This window comes from Mobula hypostoma, chromosome 1 (assembly GCF_963921235.1).
Source record: "Mobula hypostoma chromosome 1, sMobHyp1.1, whole genome shotgun sequence".
Taxonomy (NCBI): domain Eukaryota; kingdom Metazoa; phylum Chordata; class Chondrichthyes; order Myliobatiformes; family Myliobatidae; genus Mobula; species Mobula hypostoma.
Genome location: NC_086097.1, coordinates 248,585,536 through 248,612,372, shown reverse-complemented (window position 1 = coordinate 248,612,372; position 26,837 = coordinate 248,585,536). Strand labels below are relative to the sequence as shown.

Genomic DNA, 26,837 nt, shown 5'->3' with positions numbered 1-26,837 from the left:
TGAAAGAAGAGTTAGTAAGAGATTTGAAAATGGGAAGGGGAGGGGTAGATCCAAAATGATAGGAGAAGACAGGAGGGGGAGGGATGGAGCCAAGAGCTGGACAGGTGATAGGCAAAAGGGATATGAGAGGATCATGGGACAGGAGGTCCGGGAAGAAAGATAAGGCGGGGGGGGGAACCCAGAGGAAGGGCAAGGGGTATAGTCAGAGGGACAGAGGGAGAAAAAGGAGAGAGAAAGAATGTGTGTATATAAATAAATAACAGATGGGGTATGAGGGGGAGGTGGGGTATTAGCGGAAGTTAGAGAAGTCAATGTTCATGCCATCAAGTTGGAGGCTACCCAGACGGAATATAAGGTGTTGTTCCTCCAACCTGAGTGTGGCTTCATCTTTACAGTAGAGGAGGCCGTGGATAGACATGTCAGAATGGGAATGGGATGTGGAATTAAAATGCGTGGCCACTGGGAGATCCTGCTTTCTCTGGCGGACAGAGCGTAGGTGTTCAGCAAAGCGGTCTCCCAGTCTGCGTTGGGTCTCGCCAATACATAGAAGGCCACATCGGGAGCACCGAACACAGTATATCACCCCATCGACTCACAGGTGAAGTGTCGCCTCACCTGGAAGGACTGTCTGGGGCCCTGAATGGTGGTAAGGGAGGAAGTGTAAGGGCATGTGTAAAACTTGTTCCACTTACAAGGATAAGTGCCAGGAGGGAGATCAGTGGGGAGGGATGGGGGGGACGAATGGACAAGGGAGTTGCGTAGGGAGCGATCCCTGTGGAATGCAGAGGGGGTGGGGAGGGAAAGATGTGCTTAGTGGTGGGATCCCGTTGGAGGTGGCGGAAGTTACGGAGAATTATATGTTGGACCCGGAGGCTGGTGGGGTGGTAGGTGAGGACCAGGGGAACCCTATTCCTAGCAGGGTGGCGGGAGGATGGAGTGAGAGCAGATGTACGTGAAATGGGGGAGAAGCGCCTGAGAGCAGAGTTGATGGTGGAGGAAGGGAAGCCCCTTTCTTTAAAAAAGGAGGACATCTCCCTCGTCCTGGAATGAAAAGCCTCATCCTGAGAGCAGATGCGGCGGAGACGGAGGAATTGTGAGAAGGAGACGGCGTTTTTGCAAGAGACAGGGTGAGAAGAGGAATAGTCCAGATAGCTGTGAGAGTCAGTAGGCTTATAGTAGACATCAGTGGATAAACTGTCTCCAGAGACAGAGACAGAAAGATCTAGAAAGGGGAGGGAGGTGTCGGAAATGGACCAGGTAAACTTGAGGGCAGGGTGAAAGTTGGAGGCAAAGTTAATAAAGTCAACGAGCTCAGCATGCGTGCAGGAAGCAGCGCCAATGCAGGTAATAATGAGGTAGATTGTCAAGTCAAGAGTCCGTCTTCTTTAAATTCCTCAGCTTCCATGATGTCCTCCACGGTAAACATCAAGAAGAAGTATTAGTTTAAGACTGCTCCCATATCCTTTAGCTCACCCAATTATTAGGAGGACTCTTTTCTTCTTCATCTTCTTCTGAGGTTTTATGGTTGGTGGCAAACAGGTTTAAAGTGAATTACTGCCACCTACTGGGCTGGAGTGAGGATCAGGATATCGAAATCCTATATGTTTATATTTGTATCAAATTCTATAAAAAAGACCTGTATTCTTAACAAGCTGCACTATTAAGGTAAAGCAATGATCCTGTGATGCTTTCTGCAAAATATTTTGTATATTAAATTGTATTTTATTCCATGATAACTTTAAATTCTCTTGATTCTACCTTGGACACCTTACCAGTACATACTCACCCATTTCTTGTTGATTACAATACTCACACCTACCATTACTGTGTTTCTTCATTAAAGACAATTGTTTAACCTTGGGTGCCCAAACCTCAATCTTGATATTATCACCTCCTCCCTCCTGTTCTTTCCTGCATTCCTTAGGAGGACTTTACCATTCCCATTGGATTATATACACACTCAGTAGCCACTTTGAGGATTAAAAGCCATGATGTGATGTTGAGACTTTATACAGCACTGGTGAGGCCTCATTTGGAGTATTGTGAACAGTTTTGGGCCCCTTACCTTAGATAGGATGTGCTGAAACTGGAAAGGGTTCAAAGGAGGTTCATGAAAATTACTCCAGGATTGAATGGCTTGTCATATGAAGAGTGTTTGATGGCTCTGGGGCTGCATTCTTTAGAATTCAGAAGAATGAGGGGTGACCTCATTGAAACCTATCGAATGGTGAAAGGCCTTGATGTGGAGAGGATATTTCCTAAGGTGGGAAAGTCTAGGACCAGAGGGCACAGCCTCAGAATAGAGAGGCATCTTTTAGAATGAAGATGAGGAGGAATTTCTTTAGCTAGGGAGTGATGAATCTGTGGAAATCATTGCGACAGGCAGCTGTGGAGGCCAAGTCTTTATGTATATTTAAAGCAGAGGGAAGGAGGAGGAGCACCAGAGGTTGATAGGTCAGGGTGCAAACAGTCGGAGGAGAAGGAAGGAGAACGGGGTTGAGAGAGAAATAGATCAGCCATGATCAAATGATGGAGCAGGCATGATGAGCCAAACGGCCTAATTCTGCTCCTATGTCTTATGGTCTAAGCCCCTCAAATAGCTTTTATAACTTTTGTAAATTTGCCTGTTACTTTGGAGCAGGAGTCGGCCATCTGACCCATCGAGCCTACTCTACCATTCAATAAGATCATGGTGATCTGGCCATGGAATCATCTCCCCCCAACAGTACTCAAAATGGAGCACTTATTGTTGAGGGGAACAACCACAGGGGTGTTTTCCACTATCTGACGTTCTCCGTTCCCTCTCCTGACAGTCACCCGTTTATCTGTCTCCTGTGGCCTTGGGGTGACTACCTCCCTGTACCTCCTGTCTATCACATCCTCACTTTCCCTAACAAGCCCAAGGTCATCGAGCTGCAGCTCCAGTTCCTTAACACATTCCCTAAGGAGCTGCATCTTGATGCACCTGGTGCAGATGTGGCTATTGGGAAGGGCGGAAGTCTTCTGGAAATCCCACATCTGACACCCAGAACAGAACACTGGCTCTGTAGACATACCCCCTATTCTCTCAAGATTTAATTAAGAACTAAGGAGTGGACTTACCTACTTACCTTGCCTGTTCTCGCCAAAGCCCTGTTGAGCCAAAGCCAAAAGCCTATGAAGGCAGTGGATGTTGTCTACATAGACTTTTGCAAGGCATTTGACAAGGTCCCGCATGGGAGGTTGGTCAAGAAGGTTCAATCGCTTGGCAGTCAAGAAGAGGTAGTTAACTGGATTAGACATTGGCTTTGTGGAAGAAGCCAGTGAGTGGTAGTAGATGGTTGCCTCTCTGATTGGAGGTCTGTGACTAGTGGTGTGCCACAGAGATCAGTGCTGGGTCCATTATTGTTTGTCATCTATATCAATGATCTGGATGATAATGTGGTTAACTGGATTAGCCAATTTGTGGACAACACCAGGACTGGGAGGTGTAGTGGACAGTGAGCAAGACTACCATGGCTTGCAGCAGGATCTGGACCAGCTGGAAAAAGTGGGTTGAAAATTAGATGGAATTTAAGTGTGAGGTGTTGCGCTTTGGGAGGATCAACCAGGGTATGTCTACACAGTGAACAGTAGCACACTGCAGAGTGTGAAAGGGCAGAGGGATCTGGGAATACAGATCCATAATTCCTTGAAAACGGAGTCACAGGTAGATAGGGTCATAAAGACACAAACACGAGAAAATCTGCAGATTTCTCGTGTTTGTGATTCTACTTTTACACTGCAAAGTCTCTTCAAGGGATGCCTGCCCTGAAGAAGTTTAAATTCTCTCTTCAACGGGAGTTCAGTGAAACCCTCTCTTACTGCTCCCCCTCTGTGATCCCTGCTGCTCTCTGACTTTTCACCACATGCTCACCCAGACCTGCAACCACAGCCATATATCCTTCCTGGGAACACGTCTTCGCTGCCATCTTGTGCCACGTGGCTTCCAGATCTGTTTAAAACTTCTCTATTTGGAGCCTCTGAGGACTCCACGTACTCACATTCAAATGGCTGCTTCTCCCACTGCGTTCTACGCGCCACACTTTCCGCTGGAGATATCTGGTGTCCATATTCCAGTCGCTTCCACAACTCCGAGATTCTCTCTCCGCCACCTGCAATGGACCTCTCTGACACTTTATCTTCTGCTACATCCATGCTTTCAATCACTGGTTCTTCACCTTTCTCATGTCCAGCAAGGAACGGAAGGTCGCCCGTCTGCAGACCGCTGAATCTGCTGCAGACTTTGACGGTTTTAACAATCCCGAGCAGATTCCGAACCCACATTCCACTGCCATCAATGCGAGTTCCAACGATCCTGGACACCTCTGAAGTGCCCATTGTACAACCTCCAACTCTGACTCCAGCCTGGGCCTTGACGACAGCACCTCCAGGCCAAGACTTTACGTGCTGCCGCTGGAACCCCAGTCTCCTCTTCTTCCACCACCCTCTGCAATCCCGTGTCTCTCAGGTCCCACCATCAGCCCTTGAGTTTCAGAGGCTCCATCTTCCTCCCAATCCACCTCCCCTGAACACCCCAACCCTCCCGTCTCCTCTCCTCAGATTCTTCCCTCCCCCCCACCGCTCTGATCCCAGCTCTCATCTGTGCTGTCTTCACAATTCCTTGTGACATTCCCCTCGCTGAGGCAGAATATTCTGTCCTCAGTAAAAGCCTCATCTTTGCCCCCTGTGCCCATACCTCAGTGATTTCCTTGCCTACCATGACACCGAGCTCTTCTTCCGCCGCCTCTGTGCCTACATTATTGGCAAGGACTTCTCAACCTGCACCAATGACCCCTAATCAACCTCCCTCCTCTTCTCGCTCACCCCACTCTGAATCTTTTTGTTGCTAACTGCTGACAAGACATCAACTATCTCGACTGTACCACTCCTCTCTTCAATTCCAGCCTCACTCCTTCTGAACGCTCTCCGCTCCCTCCGCACTAACCCTAGCCTCACCATCAAACCCGCAGATGAAGTGAGTGCTGTAGTAGTCTGGCAGACTGAGCTCTAGCTTATCGAGGCCAGGCAACAACTCTCAGACACCACCTACCACCTGCCCCTCGAACAGGCAAACAAATCCCCTCTAAGGAGCACCGGGCCATTGTCTCTTGCACCCCGCCAACCTTTTTGCTCCAGGGATATCCCATCCACCAACAACCTCAAATTCCTTTACCTCGCACCTCCCGATTTTACCTCCTACAGGATATCCCAGTAGCCACCATTTTATCTCACTTCCCATCCCATTTCATAACCTCAGTCCACGGCCTCTTCTACTGTCCTGATGAGGTCACACTCAGGTTGGAGGAGCAACACCTTATATTCCATCTGGGTAGTCTCAAACCTGATGGATTGAACATTGACTTCTCAAACTTCTGGTAATTGTCCACGCCCCCCCTCTCCCAACCTGCCCATCACCTCCCTCTGGAGCTCCTCCTCCTCCTCTTTCTTCCAGGATCTTCTACTCTCTCCTCCAGCCCTTTATCTCTTTCACCAATCAACTTCCCAGCTCTTTACTTCACCCCCTCCCCTGGTTTCACCTGACACTTACCACCTTGCACTTCTTTCACCCCTCCCGCCACCTTCTTACTCTGACCTTGGCTCAAAATGTCAACTGTTTATTAATTTCCATAGATGCTGCCTGTCCTGCTGAGTTCTTCCAGCATTTTGTAGGGTTCATAAAGAAAGCTCTTGGCACAATGGCCTTCATAATCAATGTTTTGAGTATAGGAGCTGGGATGTCAAGTTGAAAAGATGTTGGTGAGACTAATTTGGAGAATTGTGTGTAGTTTTGGTCACCAACCTGCACAAAAGATGTAAGGTTAAAATAATGCAGAAACAATTTACAAGGATGTTGCCAGAGTTATAGGGAAAAATTGAATATGTTAGCAGAAGGTTGAGGGGAGATTTTATTGAGGTATACAGATAGGGTAAATGCAAACAGGCTTTTTCCACTGAGGTTGGGTGGGACTGCAACCAGAGATCATGGGTTAAGGGTGAAATGTTTAAGGGGAACTTCTTCACTCAGAGGGTGGTGAGAGTGTGTAATGAGTTGCCAGTGCAAGTGGTGAATACGGGTTGATTTAGAAATTTAAACTACATGGATGGGAGGGATTTGGAGGGCTATGGTCCAGGTGCAGGTAAAGGGAACGAGGTAGATTAATGGTTTGGCACGGAGTAAATGTTTCTGTGCTGTAGTGGTCTATGACTAACCATACAATAGTGGTACATAGAAGAGCATCTCTGAATGCACAACATGCCAAACCTTCATGTGGATGGGTACAGCAGCAGAAGACCGCACCAGGTTCCACTCCTGGACCTAATAAAGCGGCCATGGAGTGTAGTTAAGAAAATGTCTCAGGCAGATCAACAATACAAATACTTCATTTGCTTTATTCAAAATGCAGAATGCCCTACTTCATTTAGAATGTATATATCGGTATATTTATTTGGACGTTCTAGTTTTTACAATGATAAACCAACCAAGCCATTGATAAAGCATTGCTCCACAGTTCTCTCAAAAGGCTGCTACACGGATATGGTTCATCCGTACTTGGACACGGAGGAAGATGGCCCACATAACTGGATTCATTGTGAAACTTCATCATCAATAGAAAAATTATTCAGAGATAAAATTTTACAAGCTCCGGAACACAGGTCGATTATGTTGCAACATAACTATTCTTTTTAATTGAACGCACAATGAAGCCGCCACCAAGATACAATTAGAAACTGAGAATAGTTCAGATGGGATCATATTTTGCTCAAACAATTTACATACAATTTCATTAAATACATAAACAAGGTAGCTCATTTTATTACGCTAATGCAGTCTGCAATGGAGACAGCAATGGAGTTGTGCTAATAAGAACGTATTGCTGGTGGAACTGAGGCACATTCTTCTGCATCCAATGTTGTATCGATTACAGGTCTGTAATCCAGAGTTACCTAGAATTTCAAAGTGGCACAAGACTGCTTAGAACAGATGTAGGTAAAGTGTCCAATACTCTTCCCACTGCCCACAGGTCTGAGTCAGTCAAACAATAAACCAAACCAGACACTCCAATATCGACTTGACAAATATGACATAAGCTCTATAACACTTATGTAGCTACAAAACTAAAGGAGAATAGGAATTCAAAAGTGCTGCTAGGCCAGATTTTTTATCGACCTGAGTTGGAAGAAGAGATCAGAATCTGAAGAGAAAAAGGAGAAATTAGGCAGATTGGGAGAATGGGCAAAGAGGCAGTTGGAGTACAGTGTAGAGACGTGTACGGTCAAACATTCTGGTAGAAGGAACAATGGTGTAGACTACTTTCTAAAAGAAGAGAATATTTAAAACTCAAAGGTGCAAGGAGACTTGGGAGTCCTCGTGTCAGTTAGTCAGACTTCAGGACTTGGTAACATGTTAGAGTCCATTATTAAGGCATCACACACAAAATGCTGGGGAACTCAACAGACCAGGCAGCATCAATGGAAAAGAGTAAACAGTCGACATTTCAAGCCAAGACCCTTTTTCAGGAGGTTTCAGGGTCATTAGAGGCACGTGATAAAACAGGCACAGGCCAAAGTCCTTAAGGGGATAACTTGCCTGACAAATCTGTTAGAGATCATTGAGGAACTAACAGGCAGGTTAGACAAAGGAGAGTCAGTGGATGTTGTTTACTTGTTTTTTCAGAAGGCCTCTAACAAGTTGCCACATATGAGGCTCTTTAACAAGTTAAGCACCCACGGTGTTATAGGGAAGATACTAACATGGATAGAAAATTTGCTGACTAGGAGGCAAAGAGTGGGATTAAAAGGGGCCTTTCTCGTTAGCTGGCAGTGACGAGTGGTGTTCCACAGGGTAGATGTTGGGGCCAATTCCTATCATGTTATGTGTAAATGATTTGGACGACAGAGTCAGTCCGCCAGACTACTGCAGCAACCACCCTCCCCCCCCCCCGCAACATTTTCTGCAGATTTGATGGTGAGGTTAGGATTAGTGCAGAGAGAGGGTTTGGCTTTGTATTAAACTTTGCAGACGATACAATAGTTGGAGGTGCGGGTAGTATTGAGGAAGCAGGGATCTGCAGGAGGACTTAAACAGGTTGGGAGAATGGACAAAGAAGTGGCAGATGGAATATAGTGTGGGGAAGTGTATTGTCATACACTTTGGTAGAAGGAATAAAGACAAATTATTTTCTAAATGGGGAGAATATTCAAAAATCTGAAGTGCAAAGGGACTTGGGAGTCCTTGTGCAGGATTCCCCAAAAGGTAGCTTGCAGGTTAAGTCAGTGGTAAGGACGGAAAGTGCAATGCTAGGATTGAAAGGACTTGAATATAAAAGCAAGGATGTAATGCTGAGGCTTTATAAGGCGTTGGTCAAACCACACTTGGAGTATTGTGAGCAGTGTTGGGCCCGTTATCTAAGAAAAGATGTGCTGGGATTGGAGAGGGTTGAGAGGAGGTACATGAGAATGATTCCAGGAATGACAGGGCTAATGTAGAGGGGTGTTTGATGACTCTAGGCTAGTGCTTGCTGGAGTTTAGAAAAAATGGGGCAGTGAAATCATTGAAACTTATCAAATATTGAAAGGCCTATACAGAGTGGATATGGAGCAAATTTTTCCTATAGTAGGGGAGTCTAGGACAAGAGGGCAGAACCTCAGAATTGAAGGATGTCTATTTAGAAGACCATAAGACAAAGGAGCAGAAGTTGGCCATTCAGCCCATCGAGTCTACTCCGCCATTTTATCATGAGCTGATCCATTCTCCCATTTAGTCCCATTCCCCCACCTTCTCACCATAACCTTTGATGCCCTGGCTACTCAGATACCTATCAATCTCTGCCTTAAATACACCCAATGACTTGGCCTCCACTGAAGCCAGTGGCAACAAATTCCATAGATTCACCACCCTCTGACTAAAAAAATTTCTTCGTATTTCTGTTCTGAATGGGCGCCCTTCAATCCTTAAGTCATGCCCTCTCGTACTAGACTCCCCCATCATGGGAAACAACTTTGCCACATCCACTCTGTCCATGCATAGAACATTGAGGAGGAGGAACTTCTTTAGCTGGAGAGTGGTGAATCTGTGGAATTCACTGTCACAGATGGCTGTGGAGGCCAAGTCATTGGGAAAATCTAAAGCAGAGGTTGATGGGTTCTTGATTAGCCACAGCATCACAGGTTACAGGGAGAAGGGAAGAGAACGGGGGCAAGAGGGGCAATAAATCAGCCATGATCAAATGGTGGAGCAGTCTAATTCTGTTCCTTCTGCTCCTATGTCTTATGGTCTTATTGTCTAAAGTAAAACTAAAGGAAAATAGGAATTCAGAAAATGGTGCTAAGTCAATAACAAAGGGATATTTATTTATCTGACTTTGAATCTGATGAGATCTAAATCTGAAAACAGGAATACAAGGAACATTCTACTTAGAGGATATTTATCCACAGACCAATTTAAAAACCCATGGTCCATATATAATGGGGTAACTATGTGAAAGCTGACTTATTGGAATGTCTGTAGTTTAGTGTTCTGTCTTTTCACCTCTGATCCTAAGCACATGCTCCTAATTAATGTATTAAAGTCGTCCCATGTGGAGTCCAATTTAAAACACCATTTCAGATAGTTGATTTAATCAGAACCTCTACCTGCACAAGCCCGTGCTGAGCAAGTTATTCTGCTGGGTCAGCAGGCAGGTTATAGTGAGAGAAATTCACAACCCTCTCTGAACGCAGAGTTGTGAGTGCGTGGAATGGGCTGCCGGCGATGGTGGTGGAGGCAGATACAATAGGGTCTTTTAAGAGGCTCCTGGACAGGTACATGGAGCTCAGAAAAATAAGAGGGCTATGGGCAACCCTAGGTAATTTCTAAAGTAAGTAAATGTTTGGCACAGCATTGTGGGTCGAAGGGCCTGTATTGTGCTGTAGTTTTCTATGTTTTATTGTCACAGTCCTCCAGACCAAGTTTAGGAATAACTATGAATTATTCATAGAACACCACAGTACAGTGTAGGTCCTTTGTGTTGCCTTTGAACCTACTCTAAGAACCCAGCCATCGCACATAACCCTCCATTTCACTATTATCAATGTGACTACGAGTCCCTTAAATAATAAATGTAGCTGCCTCTGCCACCACCTCTGACAGCATATTCCACACACTCACCACTCTGACATCCCCCTTATACTTTCTTTCAATCACCTTAAAATGATGCCCCTTGGTACTAGCCATTGTCATCCTGGGAAAAAGCTTCTGGCTGTCCACTCAATCTGAGTCTCTTATCAAATTGCATGTTGATACTCTGCTAGGATTTTTTAAGTTCTGGCTATGTGTGGCAGCCCTCAACCATAGAAAGGACGTCAAGGACCTCCTTCACACATAGAATCAACGTCCTCTCATCTGATAAAATAGTGGCTACAGAAACCGCAAAAGCACCCATGCTGAGACTGTATAAAGCACAGGGGACAGACTTCACTGCGTATTATGAGCAGTTTTGGGCCCCTTATCTAAGAAGGGATATGCTGACGTTGGACAGAGTTCGAAGGATGCTCACAAAAGTGATTCCATGATTGTAAGGCTTGTCATGAGGAGCAACTGATGGACCTGGGCCTGTGCTCATTGGAATTCAGAAGAATGAGCTCATTGAAATCTATTGAATATCGAAAGGCTTAGATAGGGTGGATGTGGAGAGGATGTTTCCTAAGGTGGGGAGTCCAGACCAGAGGGCACAAACTCAGAATAGAGGGACATCCAGTTAGAACAGAAATGTGGAGGAATTTCTTCAGCTAGAGGGTGCTGAATCCATGGAATTCATTGCCACGGGCAGCTGTGGGTGTATCTAAGGCAGAGGTTGATAGGTCAGGGTGCAAACAGTTAGAGGAGAAGGCAGGAGAATGGGGTGGAGAGAGAAATAGATCAGTCATGATCAAATGATGGAGCAAACATGATGGGCCAAATGACCTAATTCTGCTCCCATGTCTTACGGTCTAAAACTCTTAAATAGCTTTTTAAAATTATATAAATTTGCCTGTTACTTTGTATTTTCCATAAGAACATAAGAAATAGGAGTCGGCCATCTGGCCCGTTGAACCTGCTCCGCCATTCAATAAGATCATGGCTGATCTGGCCACGGACTCATCTCCACCTACCTGCCTTTTCCCCAGAACCCTTAATTCCCCCACTATGCAAAAATCTATCCAAGCTTGGCTTAAACATATTTACTCAGGTTACCTCCACTGCTTCATTGGGCAGAAAATTCCACAGATTCACCACTCTCTGGGAAAAGCAGTTCCTCCTCATCTCCGTCCTAAATGTACTCCCCAAATCTTGAGGCTATGTACCCTAGTTCTAGTCTCACCTGCCAGTGGAAACAACTTCCCTGCCTCTATCTTATCTAACCCTTTCATAATTTTATATGCTTATATAAGATCTCTTCTCATTCTTCTGAATTCCTGGGACGAGTATAGTCCCAGGTGACTCAATCTCTCTTCATAGTTTAACCCCCTCATCTCTGGAATCAACCTGGTTAATCTCCTCTGCATTACCTCCAAAACCAGTATATCCTTCCTCAAGCAAGGAGACCAGAACTGCATGCAGTACTCCAGGTGCAGCCTCACCAGTACCATGTACAGTTGCAGCATAACCTCCTGCTCTTAAATTCAATCCCTCTAGCAATGAAGGCCAACATTTCATTTGCCTTCTTGATAACCTGCTGCACCTGCAAACCAACCTTTTGTGATTCATGCACAAGCACTCCCAAATCCTCCCTTATCCCATTGTTTAATACACTGGCTTTAGATCAAACTACTGCACCCTCCATTTTAACGAGAAACTCAATCATACTGTGATCACTCTTTCCAAGAGTATTCCTAACTACAAAATCACTAATTTTATCTGTCTCATTGCAGAGGACCAGATCTAAGATGGCACGTTCCCTTGTAGGTTCAGTAACATGGTGTTGAAGAAAGCCATCATGGATGCATTCTATGAAGTCCTCCTCAAGACTGCCTTGACCAACTTGATTCACTCAATCTTATGTGCAAGTTAAAGTCCCCCATGATAACTGCTGTTCCATTCTTACATGCCTCAGATATTTCTCTGTTTATTGCCTGTGCCACTGTAAAGTTATTATTCGGTGGCTGATAGACAACTCCCTCCACTGGGTTTTTCCCTTTACTATTCCTAACCTCTACCCAGATGGATTCAACATTCTGCTCCTTAGATCGTCTCTGTCGCCCTGATCTCATCCTTAATTCAGAGCGCTACCCCACCTCCCTTACCTTCCTGCTATCGTTCTGTATAACCTGATATCCTTGGCTATTTAACTCCCAATGCTCTCTACCCTGCAACCACATTTCTGTAACGGGCACTAAATTATACCTCTTTGTACTGATTTGTGCACAAGTTCACCGACCTTGTTTCAAATACTATGGGCATTCAAATAAAATGCCCTTACACTCATTGTGCTTTTAAAATCTTATAATCGTTTTTTCTTTTACACTTGACTTTTCTTCACTCCCCTCTTACTTTCCTCTTTTTTATCTTTTGCTTTTACTTTATCTTTATCCACACGTTTCTCTTTTACTTTATCCATACTTCTCCAATCGGTTGAACTCACCCCCTGCTATTTGGTTTAAAGCCCTACCCACAGCTCTAGTTATGTGATTCGCTAAGATCCAGGTCCCATCATAGTTCAGGTGGAGCCTATCCCACTGGAACAGCTCCCTCCTTCCCCAATACTGGTGCCAATTTCCTATGAATTCAAACCCACTTCTCCCACCCCAATCCTTGAGACATACATTTAACTCTCTCATCTTTTGACCCTATGCCAACTTGCTCGTGGCTCAGGTAGTAATCCAGAAATTACCATCCGTTTTAGGTTCTGCTTTTTAATTTAGTCCCTAACTGCTCAAATTCCCTCAGCAGAACGTTTTTCCTCATTCTACATCTCGTTGGTACCCACATGGACCACGACAACTGCATCTTTCCCCTCCCACTGCAAATTCCTCTGCAAGTTTTTATCTTATTTTTATCTATTCATTTACAGGATGTGGGCGTTGCCAGCTAAGTCATCATTTATTGCCCATCCCTAGTTTCCCTTGAGAAGGTGATGATGAGCTGCCTTTTTGATCCGCTGCAGTCCCTGAGGTGTAGGTACATCCAGTGCTGTCAGGGAGGGAATTCCATGATTTTGACCCAGCGACAATGAAAGAACGGCGATATGTTTCCAAGTCAGGATGGTGAGTGACTTGGAGGGGGATTTCCAAGTGGTGGTGTTCCCAGGTATCTGCGCTCTCGTCCTTCTGAATGGTAGTGGTTGTGGGTCTGGAAGGTGCTGCCTGAGGAACTTAGATATCTTGTTGCAGTGCATTTTGTAGATAGTACACACTGCTGCAACTGTTTGTCGATGGTGGAGGGATTGGATGTTTGCCGAAGGGTTACCAATCAAGTGGGCTGCTTTGGACTGGATGGTGTCAAGCTTATTAGTGTTGATAGAGATGCACTCATCCAGGCAAGTGGCAAGTACTAGATCACACTCCTGACCTGAGCCTTGTTGATGATGGACAGGCTTTGGGGAGACAGGGGGTGAGTTATGTGCCGCAGGGTTCCTAGCCTTTGACCTGCTCTGGTAGCCACGGTGTTTATATGGTTAGCTCAATTCAGTTCAGTTTCCTGTCAATGGTAACCCCCAGGATGTTGATGCCACTGAATGTCAAGGGATGATGGTTAGGGGCTCTCTTGTTGGAGATAGTCATTGCCTGGCACTTTTGTGGCCCATGCGTTACTTGCCACTTGTCAGCTCAAGCCTGGATATTGTCCAGGCTCTGCTGCCTTTGGGTATGAACTGCTTCACTATCTGAGGAGTCACGACTATACAGTCATCTACGAACATCCCCACTTCTGACCTGCTGATGGTCAGAAGGAAGGTCATTGATGAAGCAGCTGAAGATGGTGGTTCTAAGACACTTCCCTGAGGAACTCCTGCAGTGACATTCTGAGGATGAGATGATTGACCTCCAACCACCACAACTATCTTCCTTTGTGCCAGGTATGATTCCAACCAGCGGCGGTTTTTCCCTGTAATTCCCACTGATTCCATTTCAGCTCGGGCACCTTGATGCCATACTCGGTCAAATTCTGCCTTGATGTCGGTAAGATGCCCCGATCCTGGGCACCATGCAGTCAACACAGCCTCTGTGACGCTCTATCCTCATGACAGAGAAATCTGTCTATTGCTTTGACTATACTATCCCCAATTACCACTACATTTCTCTTCTCTCCCCCCTCCAGAATGGCTCCCTGAACTACGGTGCCACAGTTTGGTTGCTTATCCTTCCTAGAGCCCCCACTCTCATCCACACAAGAGCAAGAATCTCAGACCTGTTGGACAAGCTCAAGATCTGAGGCTCCTCCAGCACTGTCGCTTAGATCCCACCACCCGCCTTTCCGGCAGTCATACCCTCCTGTCCCTGACCACAGACCAAATTTGAGGACGCTAATCTAATGGGCGATTTCTATTTCTCCATTGAATGACAATAGATGTTAAATAGAACATGAGTTTTCCATCAAGATGTTATAATTCACTAAGTTCTATTCGGCTGTCTTTGTGCAAAGTGCCCACGGTTTACTGACAACTAACTTTACCAGTTGGAAGTCACAATTAGAGTATCTGTAATTTCCTACTTTGCGTGACCAGCAATTCAAAATATTTAATGCCTGTAGCATTTGTAAAACTAACCATTTAATTGTTCAAAAGAATGCTTTATTCAGATGGAATGGTACTTATCTCAGTCTGTACCCCAGGAATCTGTCTGTGTAAACCTTCTGTGTTCACTAATCAAAGATCCTCACCTTCCCAGTCTTTGGATCCATAGATGAGAGAGTGTGTTTCCGCCAATGTTCACTGAATGGTTTCTTTTCTTGACCTTGCAATGGTTTTGAAAAGTCATATTCATCAATTCTCACCTGAAAGAGACAAAAGAAATGAGGAAGTCCCAAACTATTTTATTGCACATTTCAGATGGCCCCACAGAGAATTATTCCCAGCCTTTCAATTTCATAGAATACAGAAGACTTCAGCACAGTACAGCCCCATCAGCTCACGATATTGTGCCGACCTTTTAACCTACTCCAAGATCAATCTACCTTCCCAGATGGCCCGCCACGTTTCTATCATCCATATGGCTTTCTAAGAGTTTCTTAAATGTCCCAAATGTATCTGCCTCTTCAACCGCTTCTGGCAATGCGTTCCACACACCCAACACGCTCTGTAAAAAAAAAAACTTACCTCCCCTATACCTCCCTCTAACCACCTTAAAATTCTAAGACCATAAGACATATACATAGAATTAGGCCATTCAACATCACGTCTGCTTCTCCATTCCATCATGGCTGATACATCATCCCTCTCAACCCCATTCTCCTGCCTGCCTTCTCTCCACAACCTTTGACACACTGATTAATCAAGAACCTATCAATCTCTGCCTTAAATATACCCAATGACTTGGCCTGCACAGCCATTACCACCCTTTGGCTAAAGAAATTTTCCCTCCTCCCTGTTCTGAATAGACGTCCCTCTACTCTGAGGCTGCTCTCTCTGGTTCTAGACTAGGAAACATCCTTTCCACATCCACTATCTTGGCCTTTCAAGATTCAATAGCTTTCACTGAGATCCCCCCTCATTCTTCTAAACTCCAGTGAGTAAAGGGCCAGAACTATCCTCATACATTAACCACCCCCCCACTGCCTACCTACCTGTCCTTTCAATAAAATGTGTATCCTCGGATGTTAAGCTGCCAACTATGATTTTTTTCAGCCATGACTCAGCAATGCCCACAACATCATACTTGCCAATCTCCATCTGCACTATAAGATCATCTACCTTATTCAGTATTCTACTTTACTCTGTGCATTGAAATACAACCTTTAGTCCTGTATTCATCACTCTTTTCAATTTTGACCTTCTGTTACACTTTAACTCTTCCCACTGACTGCAATTTTGCCCTATCATCTGCCTGTCCTTCCTCACAGGCTCATTACATACTGCCTCTGCTTGCACATCAGCTGCCCCATCCTCAGCCCTATCACTCTGGCTTCCACCCCCCCTGAAAAATTAGTTTAAATTCTTGACAGCTCCAGCAAACCTGCCCACAGGGATGTTGATCCCCCTCGGGTCCAGGTAGAACCCATATCTTTTTATACACGTCATTACCTCCCCAGAAGAGAGCCCAATGATCCAGAAATCTGAAACTCTGCCCCTGCACCAATTCTTCAGCCATGCATACGTCAACCCCCCACCCCCACCCCCAACAGTACCCAAAATGGTGTACTTATTATTGAGGGCAACAGCCACAGGGCTATTCTGTATTGGCTGCCTTTTTACCTTTCCCCCTCCTGGAACTTAGGGCTCCTATCATCTCCTCGTTCTCCCATATGAGCCGAAGGTCATCCTGCTGCAGCTCCAGTTCCCTAACACAGTCTCTAAGGAGCTGCAGGCTGGTGCACTTTGTGGAGATGTAGTTATCAGGGAGATTGGAGATCTCCCATACTTCGCACATCTCACACAAGGAACATATCACTAATTGTGGACCTATTCTCAGTGACTAGTTATATATTAACAGAAAGTGAGCTTGCCCAGAACTGTTCCCGCCTAAGCCTGACCACTCTAACACTGTCCACTCACACAATGGGTGTTCAGTGTCTAACAGGTCACTTTGCTGCTCGCTAAAAAGTCCCCAAAGCACCCGTGCTGTTTTTTTGACTCTGTGCTGATCGCAGCCCACCGAAAAGGGCCCCATTGTATTAGCCATTTCCACGCTGGCAAAGACTCTCAGTCTATGCCTCATATCATTTTGTATACCTCTAGCAAATCATCTTCAACTATGATTTTTTTTAAAGATATTAATTTGTTTGCCTCACGATGGCATCTTGCACTGGAGGAAATTTCTTTACTCTAAGCGCCCCACAGGCATCTCACTAAAGTGAATAACTGAGCTTCCCTGGTTCTGACAAGATATTCTATTCCGAGGCCAGGAAATGAAGCTGAAAAGATGAATTAAAATTCAATGATTAAATTAGGGGAAATTATTTGAAAGGTCAATAAATGTTCTCAACATTCATAACATTATTCACAGAGGGTAGGTTTTAATGGTAAGGAAAACAATTGCAGATGTTGAAAATATGCAGGTCCACGGCCAAGTGGTGGTAGGAGGTCTGTCCTGCGGTTGGAGACGTGTCTGTGTATATGAGTGAATACGTGAGTGAGTGAGTGAATGGGTGGGAGGGAGGGAGGATAGAGTCTTGTTTATCTGTTGTCATAGTGATACTTGCATGCTGCCCCCTTGAGTGCGTTGGCTGTTAACACAAATGATGCATTTACTGTATGCTTTGAGGTACAAGTGATAAACGAATGAATCTGAATCTGCTTAGCAGATTGGGCATCTCCTGTGTAGACTGGAGTAAGAGGTCATGGGTTAAGATGAAAGGAGAAATGTTTAAGGGGAACAGGAGGGTGAACTTCATCACTCAGAGGGTGGGGAGAGTGTGGAACGAGCTACCAGTGGAAGTGGTGCAATTTCAATTTCAACATTCAATGTTAGGAGGCGGAGCTGAGTAGTTATGGTACCCAATGGCGACTCCTTTGCTGGCATCTTCGAAAACAGCTCCATTTCCATCTTTAACATCTCTATTTTTCCCTTTCAAGGTTCTTTTGAAGACCCTGATCTGGAGATACACGCTGACCACGGTTCTTTGCCGGGAATGGGACCCGCTCTCGGGGTTCCGTAATCGGCCGTTGTTGTTCAGCATGCCAAAGGCTTGGCCTAAGATTTCAGCACGGATTCCGAAGCCTGGCATCTTGTGGAACTGGAGACGGGTGGATCAAGGGTTGGTGTCGCCACAGGAGACCCGTGTGTCGTTGGGAGAGTCGGAACATCTGCCGTGTGCCTGGGGACCTGGGATCCTTGAGATCTTCAGGCATAGGGCTCGAAAATCGCAACGTAACGGACTTTTGACATTGTAAACTAGTGAGTTGTTTGTTATGTCTCCCCGCTCGCTGGAAAATAGAGTCATCTCTTTCTCCCTTATTAGGAGAGAGAGAGCCTGCAGCATGTCGAATTATCAGGTGAACAATGTGGTCTTTGGGGTAACTGCAAGTCTGTGTCTTTGCTATTGCTTAGCTCATGCTTGAGTGCTGGTAGCGGGTGTGCTTTATTTTTGCCGGTGGGAGTGGGGGATTGCTGCTCGCAGCCGCTTACGCACGGGAGGGGAGCTGGGGGGGGTACTTTGGGGTTCTAACATTTAACTGTCGTTCATTCTTGGGGCACTCCTCTGTTTTCGTGGATTGTTGCGGGGAAAAAAAAGCATTTCAGGATGTACGTATATTGTATACGCTTCTCTGACATTAACTTGTACCTTTGAACATTTAAAAGAAGGTTGTATAAGTACACGGATGGAAGGATATGGTCAAGTGAAGGTTGATGGGACCGGGCAGAATAATAGTTAAAATGGACTAGATGGACCGAAGGGCCTGTTACTGTGATGTAGTACTCTAAGAGTCTAACTAACGTTTCTGGCCAATGACCCCTCATCAGAACTGCTATCTGATCTGCTGATTATCCATGGCCTTTTCTGTATTCCATGGTTATCTTTTAGGCACTTTTGATGCAGTAAAGATTCAGCGCCCAGCTCCGATATGTGACATAACAGAGTTATGTTGTTTGATCCCATCACATTGTCAGATGACTCTGACCTTGAAGTCCTCCCGAGCATGTGCTCCTCTGCTTTCCTTGCGAGCCTCTGCACCGTAGATCGTCTGCAAGGCACACAGCATCAAGTTTTGCAGCTCCAAGGTCTCAATCAGGTCAGAATTCCAAACGATACCTGAAACAAACAGCATAAGCTCTCATTAAACACAGTTTACTGACCACTCAGCACATTTGAAATAAGTACTGTGCTTATTAATCACAAGATCCTCACCACTAAACTGCTCATAACCAGAATCAAAGAAGATCCCACCCCATTTCATTCTCCCAGTTCCTCTGGAATAGTCCTAACGGTTCTGATGATCACAGATAACATCAATGCCTTGAAGAAAGATCTTTCTTCATGAACTGCTAACTTCCCCCTATCGTAATTGACAACCCCTTAACCACATCTGACCTTTCTTGCACCTCTACTTGAAATCCTTCTCCTCTTAAAACTTAGAGCGAGTATATGCTTGCAAGAACATAGAACGGCTCAGATCCTCTACTTCCACCCTACTGGCCTCCACATACAATACTGGTCTCTTCAGTTGACGTTTCGAGCTGAAACCTTCAGGACTGAGAAGGAAGGGGAACGATGGGGTGGGAGGGGGAGGGAAAGAGGGTAGCTGGAAGGTGATAGATGAAGCCAAGTGTGTGGGAAAGGTCAAGGGCTGGAGAAGGAAGAATCTGATATGAGAGTGGATCATAGCAGAAAGGGAAAGCGGAGGGGACCCGGGGGAAGTAACAGGCAGGTGAGAAGTAAAAGATCAGAGTGGGGAATTGGGGGAAGGGGGAATTTGTTTATCAAAAGGAGACATCGATATTCATGCAATCAGGTTGGAGGGTACCCAGATGGATTATAAGGAGGGTGGCCTCATCTTGGCACAAGAGAAGCCAGGGATCAGCACTTCGGAAAATGAATGGGAATCGGAATTGAAATATTTGGCCACCAGGAAGTCCTGCTTGTGGCAGATGGGAGTAAAGTTAGGCCTTTTAGCCCTTTGAATCTGCTCTGCCATTCTATCAAGGCTGATTTATTATTTTTCTCAACCCCATTTCTCTGCCTTCTCCCCACAACCTCTGACGCCCTGACTAATCAAGAACCTGTCAACCTCCACTTTAAATACACCCAATGACGTGGCCACCACAGCAGTCTGTGGCAATGAATTCCACATATTCACCACTCTCTGGCTAAAGAAATTCCTCCTCATCTCTGTTCTAAAGGGATCTCCTTGTATTCTGAATCTGTGCCCTCTGGTCCAAGACTCTCCCAGTTTCAGAAACATGCTCTTCACATTCGATAGGTTTCACCGAGATCCCCTGTCATTCTTCTAAACTCCAGCGAGTACGGGCCCAGAGCCTTCAAACACTTGTGTTAACCCTTTCATTCCCAAGCTCATTCTCTTGAACGTCCTCTAGTCCCTCTCAAATGCCATTAGCCCACAAACTGCTGACCAATGCCTTAAAGCCTTATAAATAAATTAATCAAGAAAGTCATGAACCTTTTGTTACAAAGGACAATGACCCCAGCAATTAACTGTATTTCTCTCTCCACAAAGGTTACCCAATCCGCTGTCTATTTCCAGCATCCTTTGTTTCTATTTTAGGAAATACATTCACCTCTGTCAAATGTCTTGATGTCACTCAAGCAATTGTATAGATCACTCAGCTTGTCACAGCCTTCTTTAAGCACTGACCCCGTGCGGAACACTGCTGCGTGACTTTGCATGCACTGCAGAAGGCAAGAATTAAGTGAACATTAATCTTCCGTACATCCCCAATCAGCATCAAGACATTTTATAGCCCATTCAAACCGATTAATTTCCTAATTAAATTTACACTTAACCACTGACATCATTTCAACACATCCTTCATTACTGATTAAAATAATGATCAACTCGCTAACACACTGCTAAAGGAGGCAAGCTGGCAAAGGCTTAATTTGAAAGATGAGATATAAGTTTATTAGCAAAAATGTCTTTTGGTAGCTACACTTTGTTCAGAAGAGTGCACCAGTGTGAGGGAAGCTACATAAAGAAACCTATAGCATTGCGGTTGGTGTAACACATAACTGCATCAGTGATCAGTGGTTCAATTCCCACCGCTGTCTGTAAGGAGTTTGTACGTTCTCCCGTGACTGCGTGGCTTTCCTCCGCGTGCTCCGATTTCCTTCCCCATTTGAAAGACTCAGGGTTAGGGTTACATCATAGGAGCAGGATTAGGCTACTGAAAACCATATTATGTTAAAATATAACTGATTTTAGATCATTGAAGCCAAAGAATACTAACTTGCTACCCTGATGCAAATCTGGCAATTGCAGTTTGGTCCCTTGTAACAAGATCATTTCCATTTTGAATGTAGTATGAGCAAGGACTGACGTTTGCCATTCGCGATACAGATTACAAATGTGAACTGTCAATTCTCATGCTTTGACGTCAAAGCACCATTGAGACTTATAGGGTTAAATTAAAAGGTTAGGTTGTCTAAATTACCCCTCCATTTACTTCATTTTAGAAGATTAAAAGGTATCTAATACACAGTTTTCAAATGGCTTAATAGGGCTAATACAGAGACTCGACAGAAAATGCATTTCTTGCAGCAGTTTGTAAAATTCCACCTTCCGTAGTACATACTGGTGCAATTCTACACTGCCATCATAGAGCACATCTTTGCATCAGCTATTTGTGTCTGGTAATCTGCAGCACCCTCTCACAATACATGAAAGCTATAGTGAACTATCATGTCAGCAGAAAAGGTCATTGGCTGCAGTCTACCATCACTGCAGCTTCTTTCCAGAAAGCCCAATTAAAACAAAAACTTCACACCATCTTAAAAGTTTCTCCCCATCCCCCAAGAAGTCAGCATCCCATCGTCATCTATTACCCCACCACTACACTGCACACACTTCAAAACACTTTTTATATTGCTGTTTATTGTCGCCTTCTTGTCAGATTGAACCAGTCTGACCATTCTCCTCTGACCTCTCTCATTAACAAGGCGGTTTCGCTCACAGAACTGCCGCTCATTGGATGTTTTTTGTTATTTGCACCATTCTCTGTAAACTCTAGAGACTGCTGTGTGTGAAAATCCCAGGAGATCAACAGTTTCACCGATACTCAAAACTGCCACGTCTGGCACAATCATTCCACAGTCAGAAACGAGAGAAAATCTGAGGAACTCAGCAGGCCAGGCAGCATCGATGGAAAAGAGTAAACCGTCGATGTTTGGAGTTGAGACCCTCCTTCAGGTCTGTCACTTAGATCACATTTCTTCCCCATTCTGAAGTTTGGTCTGAACAACAACTGAACCGCTTGACAATGCCTGCACGTTTCTGTGCATCGAGTTGCTGCCACATGCTTTGCATTAACGAGGTGAACAGGCGTACCTAATAAAGTGGCCACTGAACGTATATCCGCGGCCTACCCTGCGCCATAGAAAGTACACCGATGGGGCAAGGAAGCCACTCAGCGTTATGAACAACCTTGAGAAGATTAAGGATTAGCTTTATTTTTCACATGTACATCAAAACATACTGTGAAATGTGTCATTTCTGTCAATGACCAACACAGTCTGAGGGTGCACCGTGGGCAGCCTGCAAGTGCCGCCATGCCTTTGGCACCAACATAGGATCCCCACAGCTTACTAACCCTAACCTGTACGTCTTTGGAACGTGGGAGGGTACTGAAGCACCCGGAGGAAACCCACACGATCACGGGGAGAACAAACAAACTCCTTACAGACAGCAGCAGGAATTGAATCCGAACTGCTGGTGGTGTAAATTGTTAGGCTAAGCGCCACCTTACCATACCACCCTGTAAGGAACATATTGGTACTGTTGTACAATTCAGCCCAGAAACATTCATTGCACATGGAGTCATACAGCACTACAGCACAAAAACAGGCCCTCTGGCCCATCTAGTCCATGCTGAACATTTCTGACCATGTTTCATATCCTCACATAGACATTCCATCACCCCAAGTCATAGGCAGGAGGAAACGTCAACCTCAAAGCGCTAACCGATCTTTAATAGTTTTAATAGGAATATTCATTAATATTTGCACTAAATAGACACCAGTTAAGCAGAATCATAGAAAGCCTTTTAAACACCGGCACCCCTATTTTCAACAGTGACTTCAATTACCCCATAATATACAAAAGCTGTGAAATATATTGACTGAGTAATTCCTGAAAGTTGCCCCTGTTCCTCACCTTCTGCATGTTCAGACGGAGCTCGGACGTGCGAGTGCTTCCATCGGCAAACCGCATTCTGTCCAGGTTCGCCACTGACTCCTCCCCGGCATTTGGATTAATTGGTGCAAGAGTTTCTCCTGGGTTTGCAGCAAGAAAGAATAGCACTTCAGATACAAAGACATGATTTTAAAAAGAATCCAATTCTATTCTGTTGATAGTAATTCTTCCACAAAGAAAAACAGTATTGTTGTAGCTGTAGTCTCCCCAAGATCTTTCACATTCAAGCATGTATAAAGAGCACAAGAAAACAAAAAAAAGCCAAAACATGATCATGTAACAATAGTTAGTGAGCATTCTCACATCAAGTTTCAGAAGGTTGTGTGATCATACCCTGCCAACGTGGAACTTAGTCTGTAAGCTCAGTGTAGTAAGCTTACCAAAGGACTGTACTGTTCTGTGATGAACTGTTTTCCAGCTCATAACACTATCCTCAAGTAACATCAACACGAGAAAGTCTGCAGATGCTGAAAACCCAAAGCAACTCACACAAAATGCTGGAGGAACTCAGCAGGTCAGGCAGAACACGAGGAATTCTGCAGATGCTGAAAATTCAAGCAACACACATCAAAGTTGCTGGTGAACACAGCAGGCCAGGCAGCATCTCTAGGAAGAGGTACAGATGACGTTTCGGGCCGAGACCCTTCGTCAGGACTAACTGAAGGAAGAGCTAGTAAGAGATTTGAAAGTGGGAGGGGGAGGGGGAGATCCAAAATGATAGGAGAAGACAGGAGGGGGAGGGATGGAGCCAAGAGCTGGACAGGTGATTGGCAAAAGGGATATGAGAGGATCATAGGACAGGAGGCCCAGGGAGAAGGAAAAGGGGGAGGGGGGAAAAACCCAGAGGATGGGCAAGGGGTATAGTCAGAGGGACAGAGGGAGAAAAAGGAGAGAGAGAAAAAAAATGTGTATATAAACAAATAAGGGATGGGGTACGAGGGGGAGGTGGGGCATTAGCAGAAGTTTGAGAAGTCAATGTTCATGCCATCAGGTTGGAGGCTACCCAGACGGAATATAAGGTATTGTTCCTCCAATCTGAGTGTGGTTTCATCTTTACAGTAGGGGAGGCCATGGATAGACATATCAGAATGGGAATGGGACGTGGAATGGGTCAGGCAGAAACTATGAAAATGAATAAACAGTTGACGTTTCAGGCCAAGATCTTCTTCAGGACTGGAAAGGGAGGGGGAAGACACCAGAGGGAGGAAGATTAGTGGGGAGGGACGAATGGACCGGGGATCATGGAGAGAGTGATCCCTGCAGAAAGCAGGGTGGGGAGAGGTAAAGTTATACTTAACATTTGGATCAGTCAAATAACATTACTTGGCCTGTCTTTATTTTTATTTGCAGTTTGCCTTCTTTTGCCATTGGTTGTTTGTCAGTCTTTATTTGTATTTTTCATTGATTGTCACATTTCTTTGTTCTGCTGTGAATGCCTGTAAGAAAATGAATCTCAGGGTTGTATATGGTGACACATATGTACTTTGATAATAAATTTACTTTGGATTTTGTACTTTAATGTGGTCCCTGGTGAATGAATGTTGGCTGCTGTGTAATAGTGAACATACTTAGGATGTGATACATCAAGAAAAATTCATGGATATGAAAGACAAAAAGTAACAAAGTTTACTTGCTATTTAACAGAAGTTATAAAGCTGTCCTAACACTGGATATTGCAATATACGCTCCAATTGGTACCTTAATAAAGAAATCCTGTTAACTGTTGGTGGGGAAGAATAGGAAGGAGAGAGAAATTGACTGGGTGGGAGGCAGACAATGGAATTTGCTTATTTGTTTCATGGTAGTTTAGTGGTCAGCACAACACTTTACAGCACAGGTGACCCTGGTTCAATTCCCTCCGCTGCCTGTGAGGAGTTTTGCATGGTCTTTCTGTGACCACGTGGGTTTCCTCCAGGAGCTCTGGTTTTCTCGCACAGTCCAAAGACGTACTGGTAAGTAAGTTAGTTGGTTATTGTAAACTGTCCCGTGATTAGGCTAGGATTAAAATTTGGCATTGCTGGGCAGTGTGGTGGCTTGAAGGGCCTATTCCACACTGTTACCTCAACAATGTTGGATTCCAACACTGAAAACTTGGAACCCATGTTCTTAAACGTGTGAGAAATAGTTACCATAAACCCAAGGTTCAAAATTCCAATTTTAATTCTCTATGAACCACAGTATATCGTACTGTAGGATCCTGTGGCCACCTTAAGATTTTTAACTGATTTTGTGGTCCTCTACAATAAGCAGATGTTGCAAAGTGGCATTTTCGATGAACCGCTTAGGGCTCTAAACAAAGCACTGAACTGTAAATCATAGTACAGGCCCTCCAGCCCACAAAATTGTGCTAATCTTTTAACCTATTCTAACATCAATCTAACCTGTTCTTCTTACGTAATGCTCCATTTTTCTATCATATATCTAACAAATAGTCTCTTACTGTAAATGCCCCTAATATATCTGCATCTACCACCACCCTTACGGGGAGTTCCACACACCCATTCTCTGTGTAAAAAAAACTTCTCCCCTATACTTTCTCCCAATCACATTAAAATGATGTCCCCTGGCATTAGCCATTTCTACTCTGGGAAAACGTCTCTACCTGTCCACTCAATCTATTTTGCTAGAGATGTACGAGGTGCCAAGAGGCAGAAAATCTGCAGATGCTGGAAATCCAAGCAACACACACACAATGCTGGGGGAACTCAGCAGGCCAGGCAGCATCTATAGAAAAGAGTAGGATCGACGTTTCGGGCTGAGACCCTTCGGCAGGACTGGGGAAAAATGCTGAGGAGTAGATTTAAAAAGTGGGGGAGGGGAGAGAGAAATTCAAGGTGATAGGTGAAACCGGGAGGGAGTTGGATGAAGTAAAGAGCTGGGAAGTTGATTGGTGAGATACAGGGCTGGAGAAGGGGGGAGTCTGATAGGTGAGGATAGAAGGCCAAGAAAGAAAGAAAGGGGGTTGGTGGGGAAGAAGAACCAGAGGGAGCTGATGGGCAGGCAAGGAGATAAGGTGAGAGAAGGAAAAGGGGATGGGGAATGGTGAAGGAGAGGGTGGGGGCATTACTGAAATTGTGAGAAATCGATGTTCATGCCAACAGGTTGGGGGCTACCCAAACGGAATACAAGGTGTTGTTCCTCCAACCTGAGTGTGGTCTCATCACAACAGTCGAGGAGGCCACGGATTGAAATATCAGAATGGGAATGGGAAGTGGAATTAAAATGGGTGACCTCCAGAATTTTGTGTGTTGTTTCATACACCTCAATCAAGTTACCTCTCATCCTCCAACATTATTTGGCAAGGAATAAATACTTGCCCTCCAAACACTGACATTTTGTACGAACAAAAAACCCATAATCAAGAACCTATTTTAACCTTGATCGGTTAGAACACTATGTGATGCAAAGTCACGTGCTCTGGGAATGTTTGCTTAATTTCAAAATGAGTCAGAAAGCTTACCAGGCTTGGACGTTTCTGCAATGGTGAGGGCACAGGCACGACCAAACACAACTAAGTCGAGTAGGGAGTTTGCTCCAAGCCGATTAGCTCCGTGTACAGAAGCACTAGCAGCTTCACCACAAGCATAGAGACCAGGGACGACAACATCTTTACCATTTACATACTTGATCACCTGCAAGAAGCAAATTATACACTCAAATGTGGTGAAACTATTTTTATAACGTGAGCCATACATATTTCCCTTCAGATAAGCTGTTTTAAAAAAGTGTATACTTCATGAACACTCTAGAGCAGGGATTCCCAACCTTTTTTATGCCATGGACCCTACCATTACCGAGCAATTTCTGTGGCAAGCTTCATTATATGACAGGTTGCTGCAG

General features: G+C 44.8%; 1 protein-coding gene across 1 annotated transcript in view; it reads right to left on the bottom strand.

Annotated features, from left to right (window-relative positions):
- Nucleotides 1-6,392: 6,392 nt before the first annotated feature.
- Nucleotides 6,393-26,837, bottom strand: part of sdha (succinate dehydrogenase complex, subunit A, flavoprotein (Fp)) — a 61,144-nt gene continuing 40,699 nt past the window's right edge. Inside the window, exons 10-15 of the mRNA XM_063066867.1 lie at nt 26,458-26,629; nt 22,959-23,077; nt 20,368-20,479; nt 18,753-18,883; nt 14,855-14,968; nt 6,393-6,966 (exon numbers count right to left, since the gene is read on the bottom strand). Of these exons, the coding sequence (XP_062922937.1) occupies nt 6,880-6,966; nt 14,855-14,968; nt 18,753-18,883; nt 20,368-20,479; nt 22,959-23,077; nt 26,458-26,629 (735 nt within the window). The 3' untranslated portion in view covers nt 6,393-6,879. The remainder of the gene's footprint in view (nt 6,967-14,854; nt 14,969-18,752; nt 18,884-20,367; nt 20,480-22,958; nt 23,078-26,457; nt 26,630-26,837) is intronic.